Genomic DNA, 22,778 nt, shown 5'->3' with positions numbered 1-22,778 from the left:
CCTTGCCTAAACGGTTTTGCTCTGGGAGAAAAAATCTTTTCTATAGGAGGGAGTGGGGGGAAAAAAACCCTTCAAGAAGAGAAGGGTATTATTGTTTTAATCCTCTTACCCGCAGTCATTTTAAAACAGGGTGTTTTGGAGCCTGAAATGGCGTCTTGTCTCCTCAATCCCATCCTAAATCCTTCTGGGCTGGGAGAGAATCTAAAGGCAAGTACCCTGGCATCTATTAGCAATCCCTCTAAAGGCTTTAAACTGCTCTTTGCTGCTGCAAAGGCATGACAACGCTGAAAAGCAAATAAAACTAACGCTCCAGTTAGTCAACTCGGCCAAATAACTAGCCCCGAGCTGCCTTCAGACGGCAGACAGCCGGGAAGATACCTGCGAAGTTTAAGTACAGGAGTATTCGGGGGGGGGGGGGGAGGGAGTAAAAAGCATGGGGAGAAAATATTAATATTTATTCCCTTCACATCCAGGCACTTAGCCTCTCCTATTTCATTTATTTTTCCCCTCTCTTGTTCCTCTCTTTGGAGTGATGATTTGTGAAAACCAAATCTCTCACAGTCTGGTTGCGGCTTCTTTCCCTTAAGCAGGGAGCTGTATTGAAGTGGTCTACAATTAACCACACATTCCCTCATCCTTACCTTGCTTGGCGTGCGCTCCTTGGAGGTCTTCCTACAATAGGGGAAAGGGTTTCGTTCATCCTTCCCCGCCCCCCATCCTCTTTGTTTTCTTTTGCAAGAGAGAACGTTTAAAAACAACTAAAATATCGACAATGTTAGACCCAGACTAACCTCGACATATACAAATCTACATAACCTCAAACTTCCTTGGGTTGGGGCTGTAGGATTCCCCACTAGGGCAAAGGACAACTGAAAGTTGCACGGGTCCATGGCGTGATACATCTAGAAAATATCAGCGATACACCTTGTTCCTGGTGCTCCCGCTTGGACACAGATCAGTGGGAAGTTGCGGGTGAGGACAGAATCGGGCCGCGGTATAACAAACATTTTTACATCCCGGGGCCTGTATAGCTAGGTCGGCCTGACTTTTTTTTAGCATAGACCCGGCCAAGCAATGTCTTTGGCGGTGTGGGAAATAAGACAAGATGTGTTCACTGAAATTTAGGAAAGTGTCCAGAAGTTTGGTTTCCACTGCGATCTTGTGAGGAAAGACACCGGCCCTTTGATTCATATCTGAAGGCATTATGAGGGTTTGGATTTTCCCCATAAAGCAGGAGTCTACCTTAGAGTTCTCCTGATGCCTAATCTCGGCCAAAGGGGGGTGGGTGTGTGTGTGTGTGTGTGTGTGTGTGTGTGTGTGTGTGTGTGTGTGTGTGTGTGTGTGTGTGTGTGTGTGTGTGTAGGCATGTTTATAAATATGTACTCATCCTCCCCACCCCAAATCAAATTTATGCCCCAGCTTCATCACATCCAGCTTGCAGTCCCTATAGACAGGATAGAACCGTCTCCCCCTCCTCCCACGACTGGCTCCCCATTATCTCCCCGTGATTTAATTAGGCGTTTACACCTGACTAGACTAGGAGTAAATGACTGGTAAGAAGTCTTATTAAAAAAAAACGGGGTGGGGGGAGCAGAGAGAAATGTATCAGCAAGCCCTGGTTTGATTGACAGGGTGGAGGACCATTGAAAATCTTGCAGGGTAGCTGCTAGGTCTGTGTGAAGCTCCTTTTAAAAATCCTTCCTCAATCCTCTCCCCCCGGTAGATGGCAGCTTCGCTGGACCCTGAGACAACTTGGGAACAAGGCAGGAGAACAGAGGAAAGGGGGAGGCAGGGACGGCGAAGTGCTCAGCCCTCCGCTGTCTCAACCCCTTTCGCTCCGAATCCGGTTTCTGGCTACACTCCAGAGAGACTTTACACCCGCCGCTTGGCCGTTTCCACTGAAGAGATCCTAGGACAACATTCGAAAGGTAAGACGCTTTCTGATCTCCGAGGAAAAAACCCATCGCCGGGCGCTTTAACTTTAGCAGCAGGCTTCTCCTTACCTAGCACGCCTGGGTTTGTCGCGATAGGCGATCAAGAAGTGCAGAAAGTTTTGTTTGGGGCGAGGCATTTTGCAGAAGGCTTAAAAGGGGCGTTACAGCGCTGTTTCTTGGTAGTCAAATAAAGTTTTAGGACACGTTTTAAGTGCAGAGGGTTTTTTGTCTCCTTGTAGACACTTCAAACCCCTCCGGGTGTATCTGATGCCCTAACGAATCCTTTGAAGGAAGCAAATGAAATGTAGATGTGTGACTGAGGAAACAGGAAAAAACACGCTCACAACTCGAGTTCCATCAAAATCCCGGGCCATATGGTTGCCGATTGTTGTGGACTCTCTTAACTTTTCCCCTTTGGAAGAGTTTTATTTGTTCTGGTTTTGCTTCATTTGGAATATATTAGTTTACTCCAAAATAAGGTTGTGGGTTGTTGGGTTTTTTTCTTTAAAAATAATACATTTCTTGCCGTTTTTAAAATGTAACTTTCAGCAGATGGCTACGTGAATAAAAATCAGACCCACTGATTCGTTGAGCTAAAGGGGTAGGTTATACCGCATGTGAGAAAGCAGGTCACAGAAATGGGTTTTAATGCTTCATTTCCGATCTCCGATCTTCTGTCAACCTTGTTCTGGTAGCTCCCTCTTGAGCGCCCCAGAGACACAATTAGAAAAGGGAAAGAGGTTGGTTTAGGTTTGGGCTTGGCTGTGTAAACACACTTTTCTTTTACCGCTCGCTTCCTTTTTCGAGTCTCTCTCTTTCCTCTTTCTCTCTGTCTTTCTTTTTTTTTCTCTTTTTTTGGCCAAAGGGCATACATAGCTAACAACGCATCTCTTCACTTATAGGAATCAAAGTAGGAGACTGTAAATTTCACGCCATTTACATAATGATGTTTAATAAGCCAAACAGCCTGGTGAGAGAGAGAGCGCCGGAGGCAAAAATCAGACAGATTCTGGGAAGAGACAAAAGCCCTTTGCACAAGAAAAGGGGCTGACACTACTGTCACTAAAGTTCAGCAGTGGTTGGGACAGGTCTCTTCTGCCAGGTGGGCAGTGAAAATTCGGATTGTGCCTCTGGCAGAGTATAAACCAAAACGGAGCCCAAACTGATCGGAGGTTTAACACCGAATTTCCCTCCCCCCGTGTCTTTTAAATATAGGTTCGCACAACTCCCTTAGTTTATAGTGAGACCTGAAGGGCAAGAACTGCTCTCTCGCTACCTGTTATCTAACGCAGAACTAGAGCTGGGAGGGTAAAGACAAGACTCCGAGAAGCCCCCCACTTCGGATGTGTATAAACTCAGGATTTGCGTTGTCAGGCGCAGTTGATAAATGAAGGGCTCTACAGTCGAAACCTATTTGCACCTCCATTATCCGGCGAACCAAATGGGGATCCGCATGCATATTTTACCGCAAAAGATCTCATACATCTCAGCCAACGTCTTCCCTCAGGCCATGGCATAACAGATAGGGGAGGGAGGGAGAAGGATGAAGGCAGAGGGACACGGCCTCCATTCATCGACACTTCAGGCAGGGAAGTAAATGTTTAGCCAAGTACCGTCTGTCTAGGCAATCGGCCACTTACACCATCCCCACACCCTCCCATTCATCAGCAGCACACATGTGCTTCATGCAGATACGTGGTGTGAGTGTGTGATACACGTCTCTCCCCTTACACAGAGCATCGTCACACGCGTGTGATTACAAGACACGTTTACAGCACCTGCAAACGTGAGCATCTAAAGTAACCGTGTCAATTTCTTTAACCACCAAACTCGACCAGGCAGTGGGGTCCTCAGGCCCGAGGGGTGAGGGAGATGGGGTGCAGAAGGGACAATGTAATAGGTAACACACACGCCTCTCCTTTTTTCTAATGAGCTCTCCTGATACAACTCCTTTTCTCTGTGCCCTTATCCTGAACGGGAAACTGCTTGTGGAGGCGAGCCAACTCCCGAAAACTTTTTTGCTAGTTTCTGAACCAGACACAAGTTGGCATCAGCTGTGTCTCTGAAGGGCAGCCTACAAGCAGGCCTGCAGCGGGCAGCTGCTTGAAGTGATAAGAGTTGGAATCAAGGGCTTTCCCTCTTAAGTGATACAACTATTAATCGAAGTGAAACGATTATGAATAATCGAGCGACCAAGCCGTTGAGGCTGTCGACGGCCAGGAAACTTCGCGGCCCCGCGCAGAACGGGTCCTGAGTTCTGTTTTTAATTCGAAATTTGAACGACTTAAAAAAAATAGTTTAAAGCGAACAACTTTGCAACCTCCCTCTGACGCCCCCAGAGCAGGTGGGGAAACAATCTGCATCCTCTACGTAGGCGCAGAAACCTCTGCCCAGTGTCGTAGGGTCTTAGAACTCTTCCAAACCGTGCGAAACTACGAGGCAAAGACCAAGGCGTTTGCTGTTTTTGTGTAAAAACGTTATGTTGGTGTAAAGGAATCCTATTCCGAGAGGAAAAGCCTCTTCTTAGCAACATATTCTTATCTTATAGCGATGGGTGCATTATTCCAGCGAAAGATCTGGGGGCACTTTTTGCCTTCTGGACAGTCCAGCCGAAAATATCCCCTCTGTATTTATACACAAACACACAGCCGCTTGAATGCACTTAAGCTTTCTCCGACTACCCCTCTTTTCATCTATCATTCTGTGCGCGTTTCTGTTGAGATCGATTTGGAAGTAAGACAAAATCTGTGTGTGGATAAAATGATCGGAAGGGTATGTGCGTGAAATAGATCTACACGCACTTCTATGGAATATCATTTAAAAACTATTTCACTCAAGTCTCATAGATTCACTTTTTTCCCTTTAACATGAAACAGGAGAGTTTATTTTTAGCGTTTTTAAATTCTGCAGCTCTTCCTGGGTGTAATTAATATTCACATTTAATTCTCTGGAGTGACTATTTATATCTCCGATGAAGTAGTTTAGTTCAGTTAAGAAAGAAATATATATATATAATATTTAAAACAAAAGCCCCCAAAACAGTTCCCAGGCCATCACCCCCGGGGAGGTGAACTTCTGACACTGTTGACAACTTTAAAAAAAAAATCTTTGAGAAGGAGAAAGCGGAACGTGGACTAAACCGCTAATGGTATAGTCATGTAAACTCAGCAGACTGTTTGGGCTAAATGCATTTTCCCCCATCAGCATCTCAATTTTATTTTAGGGAATGCAAATCTGGGCAGAAAAACTTTTCCCTTGTCTCACTAAATTCAGGATAAAGTGTGTGGTGACTGGATAGTGGGGAAAAAGGATAATTATGTGACAGTTTGGGGTTAGCGCTCAAAGTTTTATTCTAATCTGATTATACCTCTGAAGTGGAAACACCATTTTGCCAACCTCTTCAGAAAACACACACACACACAACTGCTGTGATGCAACATTAGGACACTTTCCCGATCTTTGAACTGGTTTCTATTGTTAAATAATAATAATAATTAATAAATCCCCTTCTGTTCCACTTGGTTGGCTCCTCAAGTTTTCCATGTAAATGACAGTAATAAATATCTAATCATGCCCCCCAGCTCTAGTCGGTTCTCTGAGCAGCCCTCATTAATGAAACATCAAGTCACGGAAAAGTTTTTTGTTGTTGTTCCTGTAAACGATTTTTGAGACATTATGGAAACAGTGTTTAGGAAGTCACAAGAGGACAACGAAAACTGCCCAGAATAACAGTGCTGCTAATTTATTTTTAAACCCAAAAATGTGCATTTGGGACATTACTTCATGGCTAGTTTCTCCTTCTAAATTAGTGACAGTGTATGCACATGAATCGTCTTTCTTTTGGCATAGACTGAAAACAGCCTTGATTCATTTAGGGATTTAAAAAAAAACAACCACCACCCTCTTTTGCGGTTCATCATTACAAATCTTTTAGAAATACCTTCAGAGCAAGTCCACTTGTAGCACATACTTAAATGTCTCCCAAACTCTCTCTCTCTCTCTTTGTTGTTGTTGTTGTGGGGAAAAAAGGTTTACAGATAATTGCCCAACATGCTGCTGTCAACCCACTATTTTATTTTAAAATTCGTTATTTAACTAAAAAAGAACATTCCCGGAATAAAACCCACCGACATTAAAGGTAAGAAAGCCTTTGCAATACATCTTAGCTCTATTTTCTTTTGCAAATGAGAAAAGCAAAGGATTAAACGGAGTGTAGACAAAATAAATGGAGACTAGACAAAACAGAGCAGGACAAATACAGAAAAGACAGAAAATATAACCCCCTTTGCTTAAAGAACAAACAAACCGGCTTGAATCTGCACACGATCAGAACTGCACTTTTAAAAAGCATTTGAAACAGATCTCTTAAAACGAGATTGTCTCGAAGGGGTTTCTCCACAGAGAAGTGGCATGTGCCCATCAAAAGCATAGTTCCCAAACAATTAATAGGGCCGTAAAGAGCTTTTAATGCTGATGATGAGAAGGATAAGGCTAAAATTAAACCATGAGAGTTGGATTTGTTCTCCTCACGCTAAACAAATGGAGTGATTACATTCTTTCCAAACGCATCAGTCACACTACATTAAGAAGCAGAGAGCTAATTATCCCAATTAGGAGGCTGATTTATAATTAATGGCTTGGACCAAGTGATAATTGGATGTTAATGGATAACAGTTTTGTCTGGAAGTAGCCTCTAGCTTCCCCTAAGGCAGGGGTTGAGGGTGGGTTGTTGTGGGTTTTTTTTTTTTTTTTTGTTCTTTCCCCCATTCTCTTTCCTCCTTCTGCTGGCAGCACAAAGCAAATGAGGAAATAAATCTGTTATTAGCTGATTCAGTGAGATCAATCATAATGGAAAGGGCTTGGGGGAATTGCTCTCAAGGCGGTTTTGTGGTTTGACAGGCCTGATGCAAACAGGGAGCCAGAAGAAGTAGAATAAATATCAAGCAAAACTGCAAGAACAAACCTTCCAAATCGCTTGCCTACCTGGGATCCTCCTTAGCTTTGGGTGAAGTTATTTCAGGCCGACAGCCCAAGTCAACAGCAAGTAGCCCCAGAGCCTGTACCCAGAACAGATGGCTATTGGTACAATCCCTTGCAGGTTAGTTGGCTGTAATCTGACTCCTCCTAACTAGAAATACTGCAATGGACTGTTTCATTTCTGGATTTCACCTCCCCAATTCACTCTTGAATTTCAAAAATTCCTTCCCTGAGTTTATTTTTAGTGTCACGCCCTCCAGATTTTAAATTGTGCCACCATCACACTCCAAATCCTATGATTCCAGGTAAGGGAAGAAATGGGCAGTTTAAATGCCTAGGGCCTGAGTCTGATCTTACTTTCACCTTTTTTGCACTACATTGATTTTAGTTTCAGAGTAGCAGCCGTGTTAGTCTGTATCCACAAAAAGAACAGGAGTACTTGTGGCACCTTAGAGACTAACACATTTATTAGAGCATAAGCTTTCATGGACTACAGCCCACTATCCGAAGAAGTGGGCTGTAGTCCACGAAAGCTTATGCTCTAATAAATTTATTAGTCTCTAAGGTGCCACAAGTACTCCTGTTCTTTTTATTGATTTTTAGTGGAGATTTAACTGATTTTTGAGTCCTTGTTTGGGACAGCAGGTAAGCAGGCATACTTAAATCCTCTTGAAACCATTCCCCAGCCAGGAGTGTGCAGTCAATGGGACTAAAGCACATGCTTAATGTTAAGCATGCGCTTAAGTGCTGTATGCATGCTGGATAGTTTGCCTGCATCAGCGCCTTTACTGGTATGATACCAGAATCTGGTAGCAGCTTCCTAACTTGTAATGACAACCAAACTTTCAGGAGAACCATTTTTTCATTTCCCCCGATCTATGCAGTTCTAGGGGCAGACTCTGCTTCCATTTACACCAGTGCACCCAGTGGAGTCACTCTGAATTTACTCCAATGTAATGTGAACACAGAATCCGGCTTCATGCCTCCACTGCAAGCAGAGTTCAAACGAAAAGTGTCTTCTACCAACCCCAACTCAAAAAAGATGCATTAGAATGGGGGAAAGGTGCAGAAAAGGGCAGCAAAAATGATATGGGGGGGATGGAACAACTTCCCTCTGTGGCGTGGCGAGATGAAAAAGACTGCTCAGCTTAGAAAAGAGACAGACGGCTAAGGGGGGATATGACAGAGGTCTATAAAATCACGACTGGTTTGGAGAAAGTAAATAGGGAAGTGTTATTTACACCTTCACGTGACATAAGAACCAAGGGTCACCCAATGAAATTACTAGGCTGCAGGTTTAAAACTAACAAAAGGAAGCACGTCTTCACACAACACACAGTCAACCTCCGGATCTCGGTGCCAGGGGATCTTGTGAAGGCCAAAAGTCTAATTGGGTTCCAAAAAACTTATCCATAGATAAGTTCATGGAGGAGAGGTCTGTCAATGGCTGTTAGCCAAGATGGTCAGGGATGCAACCACATGCTCTGGGGTGTCCCTAAACCTCCAACTGCCAGAAGCTGGAACTGGACAATAGGGGATGGATCACTTGATAATTGCCTTGTTCTGTTCATTCCCTCTGAAGCATCTGCCACCGGCCATTGTTGGAAGACAGGATACTGGGCTAGATGGACCATTGGTCTGATCCAGTATGGCCGTTCTTATGTTTTTATTTCCACTTAACTGCACTCACAGCCCTGATCTAAATGAAGGTTACTGTTGTGACCAAAGTACCTGAAGAGTTGGGGGTGTGATTGTCCTTACATTAGCTTTCTACCAGTGTCACTTGATTGGTTTCAATGGAGTTACTCTTGATTCTTCCTTGTGTGAAAGAAGGATCAGGGGTCTGCATCTCTCTGACCTTCAGGACACGTCTCAAAGCTCCTCTTCCCTCCCTGCCCCCAAGGCATTTAAATAACTGGAAATGTAAGGGTGGAAAAACTGGGGGAGGGAGTGAAATAAATACTTTAAAAAGAAAATCACGACAGACCTGGTTGTACAGAAAATGCAGATACAAATTAAGAGACTGAAATAAGCCAAAATGTTTTCATCATTATACAGAGGCTGCTAAGGCTGACCTACTTTTCTGAGAGACCCACTAGATTCCAATCTTGTGAAGCTACAGAGGAGAAACGAACCATTCCTTTTTGTGAGTTTCTATAAAAAGAGAAAAATGGGGATCTAAAAAACTAATTCAAGAAGTACAATGCTGAGATTTTTTTTAAAGCAATTACCTATCTATTACACAAATTGAACTGTTGGGTTTATTCTGAGTTAATCCAAACTCTTATTTTTACGTGGGCCTGATCCAAAGTGCACTGAAATCAATGGGAATTTTTCCATTGACCTCAGTGTGTGTTGGATCTGGCTCTATAAAACCACTATCGCAGATTGTACAGCAACGTGTCTTCCATAGGACTTGGTGTCATGAGTTACAGGTGTGGAGAAGAATATGGCAGGTAACATCACTTTGTTTTACTTAGTTTTATTCTCTTAGTATTTGGAGGGTGCAAACAGGAATCCTTTAGGATTTTCTAAAAGACACTATGGGCAGGTCTTCACTACGGGGGGGGGGGTGTCGATTTAAGATACGCAAATTCAGCTACGCGAATAGCATAGTTGAATTCGACCTATCGGAGCCGACTTACCCCGCTGTGAGGACGGCAGCAAAATCGACCTCCGCGGCTCCCCGTCGACAGCACTTACTCCCACCTCTGCTGGTGGAGTAAGAGCATCAATTCGGGGATCGATTGTCGCGTCCCGACGAGACGCGATAATTCAATCCCCGAGAGATCGATTTCTACCCACCGATTCAGGTGGGTAGTGTAGACCTAGCCTATGAAATGCAAAGTAGAATAATGGGATGGGGTGGTGGCGGAGAGGGGAAAAGATCCTAACTGATTAGTCTATTAGGCCCTGGAATAGTCTCCCAAAGAGAGTGATGTAAAAACCTCATTGTTTTAAGTCTTTTAAAATTAAGTTGTACAAAACTCTGGAAGCAGCCATGTTGCAGTGATAAGGATGGGTCTCGTGGGTTTATTCTATCTCCAATTTCGGTGGTGCTAAAGTGAACAGAGTAAATGTGTGTCTGTTAAGGGGAAAGCAGCACTGTGCATCTCCTTGTAAGACATGAATGACACAGGGCTGTCACGCCTGGTATACATTACTTCCTACATTTTAAATTGCCTGCTGATGGGTAGAATTTACCCACCTAGCTAGATTCTTATATTGCATTCATCACAGTATCTGAGTGCTTAGCGGAATGGGAAGCATTAGATGAAGCTACAGTTATCTCCATCTGCTCTATTTCCATGTTGCTATTATTTAAAGTATTGATCCCATAATTAAGGTCACACAAATAGCCACAATAATTTTTTTCCCCCTCCTGAACTGGTCATTGAGTATTCACTGCAGCAGAAATGGCAAAGGGTACATCTTCACTACCCGCCGTATCGGCGGGTAGTAATCGATTTATCCGGGATCGATATATCGCGTCTCGTTAAGATGCGATATATCGATCCCCAAACGCGCTCACCGTCGACTCCGGAACTCCACCAGAGCGAGCGGCGGTAGCACAGTCGACGGGGGTGCCGCGGCCATCGATCCCGCACCGTCTGGACCCCAGGTAATTCGATTCAAGATACTTCGACTTCAGCGACACTATTCGCGTAGCTGAACTTGCATATCTTGGATCGATTTCCCCCCCCCCCCCCAGTGAAGACCAGCCCTTAAAGATTATTCCATGGGCAAGAGGGAAACTAGCATGAATCCAATGCCAAGATTGTGAAATCAAGCACTGAAAGGTCAGGAAAAAAGTTCCGTACAAAAGCTTCTCCTCCTGGGACATTAACATGTCCTGGAGTTGTAAGCGTTGTTGGACAGTCCTAGAAATGTAGGGCTGGAAGAGACCTCAAGAAGTATCTTGCCCATCTCTGCCCTGAGGCAGGATTATACCTAGATCACCCTGACAGGTGTTTGTTTAACCTGCGCTTAAAAAGCCTTCAAAGAAGGGGATTCCACAACCTCCCTAGGTAACCTAGTATTTGGCACATCTTTCCAAGTTTAGAATAAGGTAAAACACTTAATGGCATCCCATTCATCCAAACCAGCTTTAGTATGAGCAGAAACACCTAACAGAAAAGTCCATTGTGCATTGCATCCTCATTATTAGACGTTGTAGACCAAATAAAGCCTATTATTCTGCTGAACATCCACGGGGGGAAAAAATCTATCTATGCTCATTAAGTTCTCCGCTTCTGAACTTGATTTCTTCAAAACTGGCTTATTCCTTAGATCTCCGTGAGATCTAGAAAACAAGCAATGTTTAAACAAAATTGCTTTAGCTATGGGTGAGTTCTTTGTGCACAAGATTTCTGATCAGAACATAAGGGGAAACTGTACATTGGAAAGCTATACATTTAAAACATACATAGACTGAACGCCAATGTCCAGATGCTTTCCAAGAATTCACCTCCTGGAGTCATCAGAAGGTCCAACTCAAAAATAATTTGCCGACATTATGAACAAGTCCAGAGGTGCTGGAACAATTTGCATAGTGGGGGTGCCGAGAGCCATTGAACCAAACTGTAAAGCCTGTAGCTAATAGAAACCACTTCAAGCCAAGGGGTGCGGCAGCCCCCCTAGTTCCAGCATCTATGTGAACTGTAAAAAGAGTGCTATCACTTCCCCTTTAATGCAATGAATCGACGGGGCTACAGAGCTGATGGCAAGATCAGTGCCCCAAGTCTTCAGCACTGAGGATTTTTTTCTCCAAGGAGGCATCTTATTACAAATAGGGGCCATAGCTTCAATCATGGTGACTAATTCCTTGCACCTAAAGCCACATTTTGGCACAGAAATAGGCAAACGGGGGCACCCAGCTTCTCTACTGGCAAGTGTCCATGTGCCCAATTCTGTCTGGTGCTGATCATGGCAAGGAGTTCTCAACTCCCACCGAGATCAGGATGACTTCTCAGAGGATCAAACCTGAAGCTAACACTGAGGCATGATCTTCCATTTAAAAGGAGCCACAACCACTTTACAGACAGAATTAGCCACAACTTTTCTCATGCTGGATGCCAGCAGCCATATAGAACTGCGGGCTTTGAAAAGGTCTAGGCTTACCTATTTATGCAGTTTTGAAAACCCCACCTGCCACTTTTCAGAAAAGTCATGTCATTAGCCTTTAAAATAAGCCCATTTTACAGAAACAAATGGAGTGGTAGGCTTCAGCCAGACAAACCTGTGCAAATAAGACTTGTGAACTGCCAGCCAGAAACATGGTGATGGTTTTTTTGTTTTGTTTTTTGCATATAAACTCTCAGGTTACACATCTAAACTGCTTGTAAATTGACCGTCACTTGATTGCATGGTGCTTTAACGCTAATAAAAGCCACAGCTGTGAGCCAATGTCATATTTCAAGCCAAAAGGTGCAATAACGTAGCTGGAGTCGACATAGCTTAGGTCGACTTACTGCGGTGTCAACATTGAGCTGGGTCGATGGGAGACGCTCTCCTGTCAACTTACCTTACTTCTCTCATTCCCGGTGGAATACCAGGGTCGACTGGAGAGCGCTCCGCCATTGATTTAGTGGGTCTTCACTAGACCCACTAAATCGACCCCCAATGCATCAATCGCTGCAGCGTCGATCCTGCGGCAGTGTAGACATAGGAACTTTACTTTGGATCCAAACTGAGGCTAACGCTTTTAACTTCCTTTGGTAGATAAGGAACTCTTGCTACTTTGACTAAGTATGTAAGAGCTTTGAATAAGATTGTGACTATATGGACACATTTTCCCAATTATGTGGTTTCATTTTTAGGGTAAGAATAAGGAAAAAGAAAGGGAGGCATAACATATATATTTACACAAACCTATTGTATCTGTAAACACACGATTGAAATATTCAGTTGACAACTAGTGTGGTCAAAATAAGAGACGAGGTGTCAAGACAACACTTGGGCTCTAGTCCCAAGTAACTTGCCGTGCAGTATTGCCAAACTTAAGCATTTGAAAATCAGTTGTCGGGCCCCCAGAATCAGGAGATTGGCGTAAAAAAAAACCAAGATTTTTAAAAATTATATTTGCAGGTTCTTTTTATTTGCCTTGGACCACACTTTCATGTTTCTCTTTCTCTGGGAATACTAGAAACTTACTATTTTAAATGAAAGCGGAGATTCTCCCATAATCACATGCCTTCAGGACCTGGGGCTTTGAGGAAAAATGCCATGTTTCATAAGAGTCATGATAAAATTGCAAAGGCTGGCAAACCCTGGCTGGGTGACCTTGTGCAAGTTCTCATTCCTTTGTACCCCAGCATATACATTTGTAAAATCAATATAATCAGAGCTCCCTACCGCATAAGGGTATTGTGAGGTTTGTGCAACATTTATGATACCCCTTGAGATCCTGGTATGATACTTAGAGTGAAAAAGATTAGCATTATAAATATACTTGTTATGATATTCCTTACTCATAGTTCTCAAAACTACTGGACAATATAATTAAGATGAAAATCTGCCTAATATTTTATTTACAAGAGACTATTGTACTGGACCTATATGCAAATAATTCAAAATTTCACTCACTAAAATGCTTCAAGATCTCATTATTTTTTCTTAAAATGAAAAATACTGTCATGGTTTTAAGAGACCTTGGAAATGAAGGGGGGGGGGGGGAGAAGGGAACAGATGGGATGGTTATATTTAAATCATCAGCAAGAAGTTTGAATAGAATTTACAAAAATCTATGTAGAAATCTGTGTTTATTTTCTGTGGGTTTACACTTAGCTGAACAGATGAAGCTTAATTCTGGGATCATTCATGTCCGTGCAAACCGGGACAGTAACTCAGTTTAGGTCCCTGTAATTACATAGGTGTAAAAATATTGCAGGTAAATCAGATTGGAGTCCTTCAATGTCCAGAGCTGTCCTCAATAACACCTTTATTCCAGTATTTTAACAAAATCCTTTGAATTTCATTTTTATGATGCATGACCCTCACTCTCTGGAAAGTTGAATGAGGAAAATGATGGTGTTGCAATATTTCAAATAGTTATTTATTCTACATCCACTGCAAAAAAAAAAAAAGTTTCCTTAGACATTCAGCACATTCTCACAAGAGCAACAAAACTGATTGAAGACTTACTATTTATTATATGATGTGAATTTTGGACCATCTGGATCTTAAAGATTTAAGAAATAAAAGAAGAAATTGTGGAAAACGTCTTACAAGGGTCATTTATTTACAGCTCCCTAGACATGTAATGCATTCAGCACCAAAGACGTACAAAACCTCATATCTGGGGTTAGAATGTGCCTTTTTGCATATATTTTGTCAGATAAGCATAAGCAGAGCGATTCACTATTTGTCTCCCTGACTTAAAGTGTGGCTGTACCCTAAAAAAGGCAAAGCTAACAAAAAATGGGTGAATATTTCCATTTCTTGCCATCATTTTATTTTCAGTGCACCTTATTGATTGGCTGCAGTTGTGACAAAAGTGATATTAATATGGAGATACCATCTTTTATTTTAGTGGGCTTTGAATCAGGCCCAAACAGCTGACCCACAATTTCAGTTGCATTGAGCACTATATTAACAAATGCATTTTTCTGTGCCCTTTTCGTGAGGGATCCTGCATGATTATATGCATTGTTCAGATGGAGCTAAATTTGCGCCATTTACTGCTAGCCCTGCAAACTCAACCTGGGATCTGAAAATCAAGCTGAGTTCTTTCAGGCTCATGCCTCATCCCTAGTAATAAAGATTCTGAAACTGGAACTCAGTTAAGAATTCTGTCAACAATGCACAAGCCAGGCTAGACTCCATCTCTGATGGCTGCAGAGGTTATGCTGCTAAAAAAAAAAAAAAAAAAAAAACCCATCAATAGCTTATTTTTTGTCACTGCATTAAGCCGACATCGCTCTCCTCACACACCTGGAGCAGTTCTGTTGTGGAAGGAGGAGCACATTTTAGACTGTGACTCTTCTGATTGTAATTGCACTATAAACCCTGCCATCCTTCTGTGCCTGGATCTCCCGTTGAAGTCGCTGGGCTTTTGCAAACTAATCAGTGGCAGGTGGCTAGGTTATCAGATACTGGAGTGAGGAGCATGCTATAAATACCCAGAGGATCTCATCCAATGGAATCTTTTCCCTGGCTCCAGCGGGCTTTGGAACACACAGAGATGACGGATCTAAGTTGAAGCGCCATTGAGTTCCATACTAACATTCATTTACCTGTGCCTTTAGTGACGTCCCCAACCTGAGGGATTGTGTAGGCTGCTCCTGGATTTCCCCCGTCGCAACAGGAGCCAAGAGTCCTTTGCTTTGCTGGGAGGTGGCTGGGTGTTTTTAATGATCATCCCCATCTGGCTAGGAGACTGCAGCCTTTCCTCCCAGGGGCCCAAGAATATTATACTTCAGTGCAATCTACACACAGGCTACCTTTGACGAAAATCCAGCTGGCGTAGATTGTGCCCGATTGCTCCTGCTTGTGCTCCATAAAGCGCTTTCACAGTTAGCACTGGCGTTTACAATTCTGCATACGGCACTTTGCTCTGAGGTGCAACCCAACCTGTTAATTTTGAACCTAGAAAGACCTAAGTGTCTTTTGGTCCTGGTTAACCTCCTCTCCTTGCCAAGGAACACACCTGAGATGCTTTCACCACTAATGAAACACTAGTCCACCTATGGCTCTGGAATGATTTCTGCCATTGCTCCATTAGCATCAAAATGTAACCTCTTATCACTCATTAAATAGGCATTACCATGGCACACATCACTGTAGTATCTGAGGAGCTGGCAAATATCAAATGGATTAAGCCCCGCAGCACCACCGTGAGGTGGGGAAGTATTGATTATACTCTTTGATAGAAGGGAAACTGAGGCATAGAAGCGAAGTGACTGCTCGAAGACCCCCACACAGCTCAGATCGCTCAACTCAGAGCACTGTGCTTTAATCACAAGACCATCCTTCCCATCTAACTTTAGGATGTGTGATAAGGTTTCTCCTTCCGCAGGGCTTATCTGCATGAGGAAACGGACCAGAAAAGCTGTTGCAGAATAGCTCCGAATGGGGACGTTCTATTCCGGAATAAAAATCACACCGTTCTCGAATAATTAGTTGTTTCCAAAGTGGAGTCATTATTTCCAAACAGAGCGACTTTTATATCAGAATAGAGGGTCCACATAAGGAGCTTGTTCTGCAATAGCTTTTGCGGTCAATTTCCCTGTGTAGACAAGACCTCAGACTTTTGCTTGAGGTTCGAATGGGAAAATAGATTGGATTCGCAGGCTGGAAGGAGTTTTTTTTTTTTAAATGGACTTTGCTTTGTCAGTTTCATGTAAATTATATTTAAATATGGATTGCTCACTTAGACTACGATGGAGGCACTTTAATCAAATGACAAATTAACGCAAGCATACAAAATATTCCTACGCTCAGATTTTTCAGTGCTGTAATAAATCTTTTTAGTTCTAGCCTTTCTTCACGCTATCAGGAACATCTCAGTGAGAATGTGTGTATTTACCAATATACAATACATTGATGAAGTGTAGATTTACATTTTTAAATAGATATTTTATTTTGTATTTAAAAAACCCCAGGAAGTTACTAAAAAAAAAATTGCAAAACCAACAACCCAGCACAGAACACTTTAACCAGGACGCAAGACATTTGTGTAAAGCAACAGAGGGTCCTGTGGCACCTTTGAGACTAACAGAAGTATTGGAGCATAAGCTTTCGTGGGTAAGAACCTCACTTCTTCAGATGCAAGCCTGAAGATGCAAGATTCTTGCATCTGAAGAAGTGAGGTTCTTACCCACGAAAGCTTATGCTCCCAATACTTCTGTTAGTCTCAAAGGTGCCACAGGACCCTCTGTTGCTTTTTACAGATTCAGACTAACACGGCTACCCCTCTGATACAAGACATTTGTGTGTTTCTTTTGCACATTTTGTACTTAGGACAGAATTATGCCCCTGGATACCAGCATCAAATGCCTACCCAGCATAGATTGGAAACTTTGACCCTGGCGTATTGAACAAATATTTAGGGCCATAGTGTCAGGCTAGAGTAAATCAGTGTAGCTCTGCTTACATCCCCTCAGACTCTGGCCCTACCAAAGCTCCCCATTCACACAAGCATATGGGCTACATCCTCAATTGGTGTAAACAGAACCACACTGATTTACACCAGCTCAGGATCTGGCTCTCCACACCCCAGGGAAGCTATGTTAAACCATACCACTTACTGTAACAGTCGCTCACCCACCAGTCCCACTTACTGTAACAGTCGCTCACCCACCAGTCCCACTCACACTGGTAATTCCATTGACTTGAGAAGGGACGATCTGCGTGAGCAAGGGATGCTTGGGTAAGTAATGCTTGAAGGATCAGGCCGACCAAAGGCATACACGTAGGGCCCAATCCTGCAAAGCGTCCACCCCAGCTGAAATCCCTGAGCTGCGAGCAATGAGCACCTTGCAATCCTCGGTTAGCTAGAGAGTTGGACCAGGCCCGATGGAAGTAAAGGGCAGCCTTTCCTTGACATCTTTTTTACTAATCCCTGCTGCTCTGCACAGCCCCATTGAAACCCACGGTTCCCTGCAGTATGTGCTACACAGAGCAGTGGGACACCCTTTTAAATCCCAACCCTGAAATCCAATGGCGGTTCTGGATGCCCAGGGAACGCATGGCTGGGCCCTATACCGTTTACACTCATTGCAGACAACTAATTTGTAAGAACTCCCCCCCTCCAGTCCCTATTTCCTTTCTCCGTGACTCAGACCCCACTTGGCATCTGGGGCAGGCACACACAGGAGTTGCATAGGAAAGGAAAGCTACACCCTATTATTTAGGAGACGACGAAGGTCCAAGCCCCATTTAATCAATGACAGCTTAGGATCTGCTCCTTTGCTGCCCGGCGTTAATTTACACAACGTAACACCTAATCAAACCCTGCTTTTATTCTCCAATTGGCTGTGGTTATTATCCAAACCCTCCAGCCAGAGAGAGACATAAAAGATGCATTTGCAGATTTTGAAAATTAAAGCCATCTATACCGCCGGTGGGGAGGATCAGCTTATTTGGTTGCTTAATGAAATATAAAGATTATTTTAACCAATGTAAGCACAATTCGACAACTTGTGAAACCCAGCGGTGGCTTGATGAATGGCCTTCTCAATTTACAAAAAAATTGCTGTATGGGGTCTTTTAAATATTTAATGTATTCCGTTTCGGAATGTGCATAGAGGTAAATGACAACGAAAGCGGGTCTACGTGCGAGCTCAGTTAACTCACGTCTGCTAGATTAAATAGTCTATGAACATAGAACACCGATATCCCGGCCGGCTCTTTCATATTATTCTGTCTACCACTCTGTATTTACTGTGCACCATAACAAAGAAGTTACAGCTGTCATCTGCCAATGCAGTATTCCAGACAGTGGTTGAGAAAACTGGAACATCTAGTGACTGGTTTCACGTGACTTTAACTATTTGTAAATCTCCTTTTTCAAATGTATGCCTTTTCTTCCAGGCCAGCAAGAAGACTTTAACACAGAGGAAAGCCTTCTAACCACCAAATAAATAGAAATCTTACCAAAGAAAATGCTTTCCCATTGGAAAAAGTGGGCCTTTATGGAGTCTCACATAAGAATGGCCATACTGGGTCAGACCAATGGTCCATCTAGCCCAGTATCCTGCCTTCCGACAGTGACCAATGCCAGGTGCTTCAGAGGGAATGAACAGAACAGGCAGCCATCAAGTGATCCATCCCCTGTCGCCCATTCCCAGTTTCTGGCAAACAGAGGCTATGGACAGTCAGAGCATGGGGTTGCATCCCTGCCCATCTTGGCTAATTGCCATTGATGAACCTGTTCTCCATGAATAATCCTCTCTGATCATTCTATCTTGCAGGGGGAATTTCCATTTCAGTAACCGTTTCCAAACACGCCGGTTTATTTGGGGTTCTAAGTTACAGCCAAAGGTGTACAAACTGCATTAGAAAATAAACTGATCCAAGCTCTGGTTCTGAAAACCGCCCGTGCAGACGATAAACCTGGCTCACAGTTGTTTGTAAATACAGGTCTAGATGTTCAGTGGGATGAGCAAAGGCAGAAGCTGCCCAAGGTCAGATCCCACAGCCGGTGCAAATTGTCTTGGTTCCATGGACTTCAGTGGAGCTACCCGGCTTCTTATTTATTTTCACTCCAACTAAGAATCTGACCCACACACTCAATGATGCTGCTACCTACACCAGACTCGGGTTCTGAGTTCTTGACAATCTGGCCCTATGTTCACTAGGGCACACTACTAGAAAATTTCCCCATATACAGAAGACCAGCCAAAGGCTTCTGCACTGTTTAAGTCCACTTAAGCTCTATTTTGATGGCTTAAAATAGCACATAGGTTTTGTGTGCGCTGTCTCTGCAAGAGAGAAATTTTCCCTGTAGCATGAGTGATGTGGGAGATATGCTGAGTTGCCAGCTAGTTTTCTTCAAATATAGGACTGAAGAAGCGCTTTGAAGTGAATTTAGAACGGCTCAATATGAAGGCTCTAACAACACAAGCTGAAGCTAGATACAGGATATGGCCGGTCTTGGATCAGGTGTCCGTGGAGTAACTCATCTAGCATATTAGAAAGGCCTTTCCTTCAATGGAGACAACATGGCTGGAGCTTTGTGGAAAACAGGCATATTTCCAGGCTACCTGTCGTTAATCCTGTCTGTCCTGATTCAGTTTGTCTCATGACTCCACAAAATTACTCCATCACTGTATAAGGCCTCAAGAATGTTTCGGACCTATGGAAATATCTCTGTGGTAAGGAACATTCCCTGCATTGACGCAGCGAAAGAATTAGATAGCTGAATAGGGCTTTGATTCTAGTCATGAGTGAAAGACTCCTAGTTTGCTCAGTAGGTGAGATCCCATAAACATCCTACCCTATTGCAAACTCCCATAGAAAGCAATACAACTTCTGGTTCCAGATGCACAAAAGTTCCATGGATGTCTTATGAAGTCCTTGTATGTTTGGGTTTAGATTTGCATTCCAGAAGTCCTCAGTCAATGAGACCTTTGACTGCGGATTCGCATGCTCCTGTGTATTGAGATTCTTTTCTTGGTGGTATAAATCTTCTACATGGAAAAATGAAAACTTGTTAGGGATAAAGGTGAAATTTAGAGAAACAAGTTGTTGTTCTTTGAATAATGGTGGTTAATATATTTGACATAATAGATCTATGCAAAGATAAGATTTGGGCTCAATTTTTGCCTTCAGATACAGACCTCAAACTCCTGCTGAGGTCAATGAGACTTGAACATGACCTCCAGCACCTGATGTTAGCTCCACAGTTTTCTCTCTCAGGCAGCCACTATCTTAACCTGGTAAATAACCAAAACAGAACTTTCCCAGCCTCTTTCTCTTATCGTAGTTTCTCCATCCTCATTTGGTGACTGCTATTTCATCTCCATTTAACACCTTCTGTTAGAGGAACTCAAATTCCTTTACAGACATGAGTTAATTCAGCCTCCCGACACCGCCGTGAGACTGGTATTAGCCCCATTTTATAGATGGAGAAACTAAGGCGCAGCAAGGTAAAGTGACCTTTTTTGAGGTTGCCCAGTGAGTAAATAGCAGAAAAAAACAGGGGAGGGGGACTTGGATAGTCTACAAACCGTGTCCTTGATATTGGGGAAAATGAGTCACTCCAAATGCCAGATACACTCAATTATCAGCAATTTCACCACAAGTTTCTCTCTCTCTCTCTCTCTCTCTCTCACACACACACACTTTTTTTGCCTTTCATTTAAATGTCACTTGGAAAAGTTCTTTTTATTTCCTAATAGTATTTTGGGGGATACATTCACATGCTGTTTCCTAAGGCAGCAGCTAGGCCTCAGGGCTGGTATCATGCTGTTTTCATTGCTGACTTTAACCTCGGTATCACTGTCTCAGGTCCCGAAGCTCACCGCAGTTCGAGGGTCTTGCCATTCATTCAGTGGGCTTTGGATCAGGACCCATGAGCATTATTTTTATTTCACATCAAAGCTTCCAAGGATCTAACGAATCAGACCGTTCAGACAGGCCAGCAGGGACCACAGAGATCGTGTTGTCTGACCACCTGTGTAGCAGGCCACAGAACTTCCCCTAAATAACTCCTTTATATTATAATGAATGAGTTTCTAACCAGGCCTTTTCTGCTTGGTTGTTTTTAGGTGTATGCCACCATGCAGCACTATGGAGTGAACGGTTACTCTCTTCACGCCATGAATTCTCTGAGTGCCATGTACAACCTTCACCAGCAGGCGGCGCAACAAGCCCAGCACGCCCCTGACTACAGACCCTCGGTGCACGCCCTCACGCTGGCAGAGAGACTGGCTGGTAAGAACAATTTATGGATTTTTTGCATTGAGCCGGACACGCGGCCTAGGCTCACGCTGAGCGAGACTCTGCCGCTGTGTGGAATCTTACACAGGCCTGAATGTTCTATAGCAAACTCATTAGATCCCCATGGACAAACGTGGCTGGATCAGAGATACCTGGGTAGTCAACTCACCCCCGTGCATAGATACAAACAAACTACTAGGCTCCCCCGAAAGACCCACTAAGTCCTTCGGGTGAAATTAACCCTGGGCAGAGGGCCAGTGCCCCATCTATGTCCTATTTCAGAGCTGAAGTGGGATTGGAGTGGTGCATTGATCTTGTACCAGCCCTCCGCCCTGGGGTGAATTTCCCCTGATGGGCTTAGACTAGTGGTTCCCAGACTTGTTCCGCCGCTTGTGTAGGGAAAGCCCCTGGCAGGCCGGGCCGGTTTGTTTACCCTCCACGTCCGCAGGTCCAGCCGATCGCAGCTCCCACTGGCCACAGTTCGCTGCTCCAGGCTCCAGGGCTTCTGGAAGCGGCGGTCAATACATCCCTCGGCCCGCGCCCTTCCAGCAGCTCCCATTGGCCTGGAGCAGCGAACCGTAGCCACTAGGAGCCGCGATTGGCCGAACTTGTGGACGGGGCAGGTAAACAAACCGGCCCAGCCTGCCAGGGGCTTTCTCTACACAAGCGGCGGAACAAGTTTGGGAACCACTGGCTTAGATACTTGCTTATTCTCTACACTTGAAGCCCTTGTCCCGCTGAGGGCATGCTCTCCTGCAGACCCTCTTCTCCCATCGGCACTTCTTATGTTGGATCCCTCCAGAGCATCCCTTGCCCGATCTGTCACCCTGGGGTTTGGCCCATCTACGTCAGAGTGTAACAGCTTTGGAAAAGGGACCATGTCACCATCTCGCCTTTGTAAAGCGCTGCATCCATTGACAGCACTGTAGAAATACCGAAAGGAGCGCTAAGCAGTGCAAGACACCCCACTTATTGGCTTGTCAGGACGACGGTCGGGAGGCGTGGGTCAGAGTTAGCAGGGGCAGCAGACAAGCAAGCCAGGGACTGTGTAGTGTGTGCACAAGGCAGGCTCTGACTCGTTGGAGGTCACTCACTTGCGACTGCAATATAAATGATGGACAGAAATAATAATGCCCTGATGTGTGGGTAGCTAGGGGGCCCTGTCCTGAAGAGTTCACAAGCTAACTGGCTCGGCCTGGAAAGGCAGATCTTGCTGAAGGGCAATTGCATCCCGAGCTGTGTTGCAACAATGCATGAAAAATTTGTTGCTAAGATGTAAGTAAAACTAGGCAATCTCCAGCTGACCGTCAGAACTCACTGATAACTGGGATTGGGTGAAGAGGAATCTCAAGAGCTTTGGCTAAGCATCTGGGTGTTTCCCTGGTCCTTGAGCGTATAAATGAGGGAGAGATATCTCATGGAGGTGGTGTGGTCTAGTGAATAGGGCAGGGGTTCTGAAACTGTGGGTCAGGACACCAAAGTGGG

At 44.0% G+C, this 22,778-nt stretch overlaps 1 protein-coding gene across 1 annotated transcript in view; it reads left to right on the top strand.

Moving 5' to 3' along the window:
• The first annotated feature begins 1,718 nt into the window (after positions 1–1,718).
• Positions 1,719–22,778, top strand: part of DMBX1 (diencephalon/mesencephalon homeobox 1) — a 33,313-nt gene continuing 12,253 nt past the window's right edge. Inside the window, exons 1-2 of the mRNA XM_005284877.3 lie at positions 1,719–1,928; positions 21,122–21,287. Of these exons, the coding sequence (XP_005284934.2) occupies positions 21,134–21,287 (154 nt within the window). The 5' untranslated portion in view covers positions 1,719–1,928; positions 21,122–21,133. The remainder of the gene's footprint in view (positions 1,929–21,121; positions 21,288–22,778) is intronic.

The sequence above is a fragment of the Chrysemys picta genome, chromosome 8 (genome assembly GCF_011386835.1).
Source record: "Chrysemys picta bellii isolate R12L10 chromosome 8, ASM1138683v2, whole genome shotgun sequence".
In the NCBI taxonomy this organism is placed as follows: Eukaryota; Metazoa; Chordata; order Testudines; family Emydidae; genus Chrysemys; species Chrysemys picta.
This window is presented reverse-complemented; position numbering and strand designations above follow the sequence as displayed.